This window comes from Mycteria americana, chromosome 21, assembly GCF_035582795.1.
Source record: "Mycteria americana isolate JAX WOST 10 ecotype Jacksonville Zoo and Gardens chromosome 21, USCA_MyAme_1.0, whole genome shotgun sequence".
NCBI classification, from domain to species: domain Eukaryota; kingdom Metazoa; phylum Chordata; class Aves; order Ciconiiformes; family Ciconiidae; genus Mycteria; species Mycteria americana.
In genome coordinates this window covers 8,547,061-8,554,460 of record NC_134385.1, presented here as the reverse complement: position 1 = coordinate 8,554,460, position 7,400 = coordinate 8,547,061, and the positions used below count along the sequence as shown (strand labels likewise).

At 45.0% G+C, this 7,400-nt stretch overlaps 1 protein-coding gene across 2 annotated transcripts in view; it reads left to right on the top strand.

Moving 5' to 3' along the window:
• The first annotated feature begins 934 nt into the window (after positions 1 to 934).
• KDM1A (lysine demethylase 1A) overlaps positions 935 to 7,400 on the top strand; it is a 44,984-nt gene continuing 38,518 nt past the window's right edge. For both annotated transcript variants that reach the window (XM_075522642.1, XM_075522641.1), the window contains exons 1-2: positions 935 to 1,275; positions 4,100 to 4,265. In XM_075522642.1, coding sequence (XP_075378757.1) covers positions 991 to 1,275; positions 4,100 to 4,265 — 451 coding nt within the window. In that variant the 5' untranslated portion in view covers positions 935 to 990. The remainder of the gene's footprint in view (positions 1,276 to 4,099; positions 4,266 to 7,400) is intronic.

Genomic DNA, 7,400 nt, shown 5'->3' with positions numbered 1-7,400 from the left:
CAGCAGTGTCCTGCCTAAAAGCTGATAGCTGCAGTTTCCCATTCCCTGCCTCACCAGCTTTTTCTGGTGGTCTAAGTAGAAGCTTGAGAGAGGACATGGTGAGGAAAAGTCCAGCCCAGACCTTGGAAGGAGACAGGAGGAGGACTAAAATTGGAATGCTTTATGGAAATAGGCACAAACATCTCCCTTTCAGCACTATTGGTACATTTCAAGGGACTCCATGAATTGTGCCGTGGACATACCTATGTCCGCATGGGACTGCTATGGCCACGGGGCTTCTCACTCTTCTTGGTCTCCAATAGGTCCTGCCACTTTGTATCTGGATTAGATGTGTAGACAGGGAAACTGTGGGAGAGAGGCATGCATAGGTAAATTTGTCTGATAGCACGAAAGTGGAGTGACGTGCACTGTTTCAGCTTGTTGAAGTGATCTGATGGAGGCACTGGGAGGCTTGCAGGACACAGACCTGATAATGAGCTCTGCGAGGTGAGTAACCAGGTGGAACGTGCCTGAGGTAAAAATAATGTTTTGTGAACTCAAGGCAACCATTATGTCTGTAGGAACAGCGAGGGCTACAGTACGCAGGCACTGAGACATGGGTCTTGTGGCCTCCATCTTTGGGAGTCCTGCCATGATCCCAGGAGATGTAGGTTTGAGGTGGTCTCACAGCCGGTGTTCCGCTTCAGCTCCTTCGCCGGCTCAGCTGCTCGTCAGCGGGCGATCTCCTTCCTCCTGGCGGACTGGAGTTCCCGTTGCTGCAACGTGGGACGGTGCGCTCTCCTCTGACTGTGTACCGCTGGGGAGGGCAGCCCTGTGAGGGACACCCACCCCTCCCCCCGCAGAGGAGCCCCGGGCTGGCCTGCGCACGCGCCGCTGCGGCCGGCATGAGCGCCCAGTGCGCGCGCGCCGCGGCCCGGAGGTGACGTCAGGAGGCGGTGCTGGTAGCCCGCTCGCGTCCTTTGTGCGGCGCGGCGCGGCGCGGCCGGGGCGATGCTGTCGGGGGGAAAGAAGGCCGCGGAGGCGGCGGCGGGCGGCGAGGGCGGGCCTGAGGCGCCGGTGCCTCCGCCCGCCGCCGCGGGGGCCCTGGGCTCCTCCGCCGAGAGCGGCGGGGCTGCGGAGCGCACTCCCCGCAAGAAGGAGCCGCCGCGGGCCTCGCCCCCGGGCGGTCTGTCCGAGCCGCCGGCCGCCGGTGCCGCCCCTGCGCCCGGCGCCGAAACCACTGGCATCGCCGAGACCCCCGAGGGTCGCAGGACCAGCCGCCGCAAGCGGGCCAAAGTAGGTGTGGGGGGGCTCGGGCTACGGGCCGGACCCCGCTGGCCTGGAGCCGCGGCCGGAGCGGGGGTCTGGCGGGCGCCCCGGCCTCGGGCGGGACGTGCCCCGGCCGTTGGGCCGCCGGGCCCCGCCCCTGCTCGGGACAGCTGGCGCCGCCCGGGACGGCTCCCTGGGAAGGGGCCGGTGGGGCGGGCGCGGGCCGGGTGCCCCCGGGACCGCTCTCTGCCTGGGGGGCGCTGGGCTGAGCAGACTGCCCGGCCTGATGGGGCTTTACCGGGCGGCGCTGGCGTGTGGGGTGCGGGTGCTGCCCCGGGGAGGCGAGTCCTTCCCCAGGATAAACATGCAGACATGCAGGAAGCTGATGCGGATTAAGGCCTCATTGTCACAGCTCACCTTCCTAAGGGCTGGGGGGAGCTCGTGCACTTTCACAAATGAGAGCGATCTGCAGCAGTCCTCGGAACTTTGTAGGGCTTCCTAGTCAGGCACCAAGCAGTAGAAAAAAACCCTAGCATTGCAGCTGAGTTCTTATGATCTTACATTTTCATGAGCACGTTCATGTTGTTACTAGGGGTATATGGATGCAGCTTCTCTTAAGGTTTATGTGTGTGGAATGATGCTGGTATTGCAAGGTTATAAAGGTGATGGCCGTACTCAGACCACTGTTCTTCAGCTTCCCTCAGTTGGCATTGGAGAGTTGAGGCAGTGCTGTGTTAAGAGTGAGATTGCGCAATGACATCTAAAGGCCATAAACAGCTTCCAATAATTTGGACCTGTGGTATGTAATTCTCATATGTTATTCTGAACATCTGAGAATATTACCTTTTTTTGTGAAACTTTTTCTTGGACACCTTGTTGCAGAAGACTTTGAAGATCTTGGCTGTGCCCAAAGCTGGGTGTGCTTGATATGGAAGCTGAAATTACTTTTAGGAGCTCTGTTGTACTGTAGCTGTGGCATTGAATGTCTTGCTCTTCAGAGCCTTTAAGTGACGTGATAGGTGGACTGGTCCTTTGCATATAGGAACTGACCTACTGGTCAGTCTGGTGCATCCTTTAAACTGAAAAAGGGTAGATGTAGATTGGACATAAGAAAGAAGTTTTTTACGACGAGGGTGGTGAGGCACTGGAACAGGTTGCCCAGAGAAGTTGTGGATGCTCCCATCGTTGGAAGAGTTCAAGGTCAGGTTGGACGGAGCTTTGAGCAACCCGATCTAGTGAAAGATGTCCCTGCTCGTGGAAGGGGAATTGGACTAGATGATCTTTAAAGGCCCCTTCTGACCCAAACCATTCTGTGATCTTCAGAGGCAGTATATCTGGGTTTTACTTGCTTTATAGTGGTCTGTTAACGAGTAGGAATTAGTGTACTACCGGTGGGAAGTATTTCGATGATGTTTCTCTGCATTGACAATACCCATTTGCTAAGGGTGTTAATCTCTTTTAACACAGTATATCCGCGTGATCACTTCAGGCTGGCACAAGGTTGCCTTACTGTGAATGTTTGTGGTGTGAAGTCAGTTAGGGAGGGCATCCAGGTTAAAGTAAACCTAGGGAAAAGCTTAGTTTTTTATTGGACTTGATTGTTCTCTGAAAGTTATGTGAGCTCAAGGAGGATGGGAGACTTCAGAGGGCCTTAGGGCAGAACTAGTTTGTGTTGGTTTTAAATACCTGTGATACTATATTTTGATGCTGTGGGTTGATCGTAACTTGCTTCAGAGTGATAGTTCACAAAAGATCCTGGTGGTGCAACATTTGCTCAACAGTCTGAAAAACTGAATGTGCTGGACAGGATGGAATGTAGATATTTGAAAGACAGCAGATCACGGGAGTGTGTTAGTGTTTTACTGAATTTAGGCTTTCCTATACCTATTCCTTTGAATTTGAAATACTATGAATTTAGGCTTTCCTTTTCCTGTTCCTTTGAATCATGCCCATTAATGCCGTTTCTTAATGACTGAACTTCGACTGTGAAAGAACTGTCATTCTTTTGATGAGAAATGCAGAGTTGCTTTTGTCATCTTGTGGTAGAAGCCGACCTGTAGAATGTTGGAGGTACACTAGCTGCTTTCTTTTTATTTTTCCCATGGCTGCATATTGTGAGAAGTGCTTTTTTCCTTTCTAATAAGTGGGAACATTCAATAGCAATATAGAAAACTTTCTTGCTTTGGAAAAAAGCTTGGTTTATTAAACAGTATGAGATGCATCCCTTCTAGGTTATTTCTTGGGGTTTCCATGTTTCTTTAAGTTGGAGTGAGTCTTTTTAGCTGGTAATATTATTTATTTTTACTGGAGAACAGAACAAAACTTTTATGGCAATAAAGATTTTTTTTTTTCTTGGTTTTGTGTTGAGCCACTAGTGTGACAGTCCTGGAAGGGAGGCAAATGTGATCCTCTGGATGGGGGAAAGATGGAATCTTGTGTACAGTTCTGGTCACCCATGTTTGACAGATAAATTCAAGTTGGAACATATGGATTGGACACAGAGGCAATTTGTTGTCCCTGAGTTTGACAGGGAGGTGAAGGAAGGGAAGAAAACTAAAGAGGTTAAATGATGATATAACAAATACACATAACGTGGGCTCGATATGAGCAGAAAGTTCCTACTATTGGACAGTTGGGTACTGAAGACATTTTTTTTTTTGGTGGCGGTAAAAACATGTGGAACTTGTTAAGCTGCTGAAGATTTTATAACATGTTAGCTGTAATAAGACTATGGACAAGGTAACTCAGGCCTTTTTGAGCTGTAAGCAATTTGGTTGCTTGCAATGTTCATTTTAGTAGTGAGACTTACAGACATCTTCAGTGTGTTTATCCTCTGTTCTGCTTTTTACAGGTGGAGTATAGAGAGATGGATGAGAGTCTTGCAAACCTGTCAGAAGATGAGTATTACTCTGAAGAAGAGAGAAATGCTAAAGCTGAGAAAGAGAAAAAACTACCACCACCACCTCCACCAGCTCCTGCAGAAGAAGAGAATGAAAGCGAGCCGGAGGAGCCATCTGGTGAGTAAAGAAAGACCTTCTCCTCTGACACTACTTACCTGTTTTATTGCCAGAAATTAAGCAGGGTCAGGTGCAGCATCATGAATCCTGTGTTTGGTTTTGATCTGGTTTTGAATCATTGTTCTACAGTGTTTTCTTTGCTGGCCCCATACGTGGAAGGAGGGGAACAATGCAGAAGAGCAGCCTGATAAAGATGGGAATATGCATGATCTAATTTCAAACTAAGCCAAATCTCTCATATTAGATTCTCATGATCCTTATTGACTTGTCTTTGGAAGCTTATTGACCAGAATATCCTCTTTGGCACTTAGCTGCCACACCTGCTTGCGTACCAATGTTCACTTATTCCTCTGAGAGAAAAGGGATTAGATTTACTGGAGGGGTTGCTATGCAGGAGAACAGATTTAATCTAGTGATTTCTGTGGCTTTAAAATATGACTCTAATCTTAAGTTCTGGTTGGATACTGTTTGCTTACACTTCAGTGCTTTCCTCATTACCTTTGACAGAGTTGTAAAGCTTCACTTTACGTTGGAAAGTTTTTTGGTCAGTCTTGTTCAGGAAGCAGCTTTTGAAATTTACAGTAGTAGCAGTACCCTATCCATTCTTTACCTCTGTTGTGTTTACAGCTACCACCATTAGTTAGGTCTGGTGTTGGTGTATCACTCTACTGTCTACAAAATCATGCTTTTGCAAAGTTAAGCTGTCGGAGAGATTTCATGATACAATGTGTTTGCTAGCTGGTTTTAGGCAATAGCTGAAATCTAGTAGTTGAACTTTCACTGGTTCATCACTGATGTTAGTCTTCAGTTCTACTGCTCTTTATTGGCTTCTTTTTGGCTGGCAGGTTTGAGAATGTAGACAATAGGACTAATGTCAGTTTGGGGATACTTCAGTTTCAGAAAATATATTAAAAGCCACAGTTGTGTTTTATCTCTTAGGATTTGCCCCTGTAATCTCTCGTCAGTTGCGGCTGTTAGCTCCTGGCTTGATACAGGAATACTATAGCTCATATGCTTGACTGAAATATTTGCAATGATAAAAATCCTCCCCACTCCTAGTTATACCTGGTCTATAAAAAAATGGAATTTTAATAGATGTAATTGATCAAGTATCTTAAGTTTACTACGTAATTTAGCTTAGACTTTGGGTTTAATCCTTGAGACCCAATATTAATACACTTTTGATATTTCTTAGATGCCATTTTGTGCCTCTAAGAATGATTACTGAAATCAGTTTGAGGCATAATCAGTCAAGTACAGTGTCTTATCCCATGAAGGAAAAAACGTGGAAGATAGGCAGTGATAGACTCATGCTATTCTATACACAACAGTCTGTTAAGCAGTTATTCTGCAAGCACTATATTTAGTCATCTAAATACAACCAGTTTTAAAACCAGCTACGTCTAGTTGCTAGAAATAAGTAGATTTCAGGTCATCATATCCTTTCTCCATTCTTAGAAATCCTGTGATATGCATGAGGCAGTGATGTAGGAAGATGACAGATTTTCAGTTGTCATTCCACAGCTAGTCTTGCTGTATTTTTAAAGGCTTCTGAAACTATATACATTGGTGGATCTCTCTATCTTTGTCTTTATTAATGCAGGCATCAAGAGCATCAGGTCATCTTACGCTGGCTGTTAAAGTGCATTGAAACTTCTAATTCAAACAACGGTTAGCAGGAAGAGGCATGGAGTCTGCTGTATATAGAAGCAATGTTTATAATTGAGGTTTTCTCTCTGTCACTTCTTTGAAGTGAAATATAAGTGTTCAGTAAGAAATATTAAATAGGACAGTAATACTAGAGCAGGATTGCATACTGAAAATCTAACAAAATACAAAAAGTTAGCTTGTGTATTACTGTTAATTTATTCTCATTGCAGACCTTAATAATTTCCTTTGTGTGTTTAAAGCCTGCAAAAACATAGGTAATGCAGTAGAGGTGTAAAGATGTCATGTTACAGGTTAAGACCTTTTGTATTGAAAAGTCTAATTGTGCAAACTTAAAAATGTAATAGTGACAGTAGCTGGTATTTCATTAGTCTGTCCTCACAGACAGTTTACAGTAGAAGGAGGTTATTAAGTATCACACTTTACGTGACAGCGAAATGCTGGTCTTACTTGGAGTGGGTTCCATTAATGTGTTCAGCTGTGGGGAATTCCAGGTGTTTTGGCTATGCAGATTGTTACAGTGTGGATTTGTAAGATTTACTGCATGTTATCGCAGAGCAGTTTTAAAAGGCATAACAGTATTTCATGGTTAAGGTAATTTCCTTAAAGTATCTCTCTTCTTTTTTACTTGAGAAATATTGTCCGATAGCAAAAAACTTCCAAACTCACTTTCAGTGCTGAATGACATTTGTGTTCTTGTTTACCAATATCCCTTTTGAAATTAAGGGACTAATTGCTTTAATTAAATTGCTTCTTTCATTTTTCTACTCTAAGGATCTTTTTTGTTTGCCCTCACCAAATTGGATTTTCATTTTTATAGCTTCCTGAAGATTTTCTTTACCAGCTCCTGTCTTTTTAGTTTTGTCAGTATTCTTACTTTGTGGTAATCTTACGTTTCTAGCTGCTGTTTTCCAAGGAAGCGTGAGACTGAATATGATCCAGATTAACGTCAAGTGAATAGTCAAACTTTAGTGGTGCTCTGTCTGTCTTTCATCTGACTTGTCTGTTTTCCTAATTAAGTTCAGTACTCAGTGGTAATCATGTGCCACTAGTCTTTATTTTAAGACAGTGGATGATTGTATGAAATGGACTCCTTTGTAGACCTTCTTTCTGATTGCTGCTCAGCTCATGGCCCGTTATTCTGTTGCCTTGAGCCTTTCAGCGCATTCTGCTCCTGCACATGTTGTATTCAGCTGCAGTAATTTGATGTTAACATGGATTGGCAGTTTGCTTGCTGCATTGTTCCTTTGCAGCTGGAACATGACTTTCTTATGGGGAAGGAGAAGCAATCTGCACTAGCAGGCCTTGTTTCCATACTTCTGTACTCAGACTAGGAAGCGTTTAGAATTGTATCTGAGCAAGCAGTAATAGTGATGCTTTTTTTGACCTAATATTGAAAATGGTTTAGCTGTTATTAACAGAAGAGGAAAATACTGATTTCTTTTTCTAAGTAAACCAAGAGCAGTT